At 52.9% G+C, this 715-nt stretch overlaps 1 protein-coding gene across 1 annotated transcript in view; it reads left to right on the forward strand.

The window, feature by feature from the left end:
- gli2 (GLI family zinc finger 2) overlaps nucleotides 1-715 on the forward strand; it is a 59,921-nt gene that overhangs the window by 14,816 nt on the left and 44,390 nt on the right. The window contains exon 2 of the mRNA XM_015396545.1: nucleotides 536-641. Within this exon, the coding sequence (XP_015252031.1) occupies nucleotides 536-641 (106 nt within the window). The remainder of the gene's footprint in view (nucleotides 1-535; nucleotides 642-715) is intronic.

A 715-nucleotide genomic window follows, 5' to 3' on the forward strand; every position in this document is an offset into this window, starting at 1 on the left:
CTCCATCAGGACTCCTAGGCTCATCTCAGACAGGAAGGTGTCAGAAACTGGAAGCTTCCCTTGAAGTCTTTGAAACAAAGTTTGATCGTTTCATGAGGAGCCGGCTGAACGTGGCGTTCAGAGTGGGGGGGGGGCGCTCAGTGAGAGGAGATGTAGAATCTTCCGTTCTCTGACCTTTAACCCCTGAGGGCCGCTGGCTCTGGGCGCCTCAGACCTCCTCTGGATTGTGGGTTTTATTTGCTCCCTGCTGGAACAATGCTCTGACTAATGGAGATCTAAGCAGTCTGCCCTGCAGCCTCTGCAGAGCTGATGGCAGGAAACGCTGCTTTGTTTGAGCCATAAAAACTTGGCTGCTTTGGTCTGGTTGGAGGAGGGAGTCATTACCGAGGCTTGGGTTGTCGGGGCGAAGCCGCAGACGGTATAAAACTGGAGTTACGGGAACAGCAAACGGCTCCTTCTGGGCCGGCTTTAATCAGAACCTGATCTCAGCTCTGACCGTTTCCTCTAATCGGGTTTATTTTCTGGGTTTTTACAGGTGCCCACCACTTCTTCCCCACCTTCCAGTCGCCCATCCCAGTCGATATGAGGCACCATGAGGGGCGGTACCATTATGAGCCACACCCACTCCACGCCGTCCATGGGTAGGTATCCAACCCCACCTGCTGAAAACTTTATTCTGTCTGTCCACCATCTTGGATTTAAGAACATTAGCTGC

This window comes from Cyprinodon variegatus, unplaced genomic scaffold, assembly GCF_000732505.1.
Source record: "Cyprinodon variegatus isolate N-32 unplaced genomic scaffold, C_variegatus-1.0 Scaffold804, whole genome shotgun sequence".
NCBI lineage: Eukaryota > Metazoa > Chordata > Actinopteri > Cyprinodontiformes > Cyprinodontidae > Cyprinodon > Cyprinodon variegatus.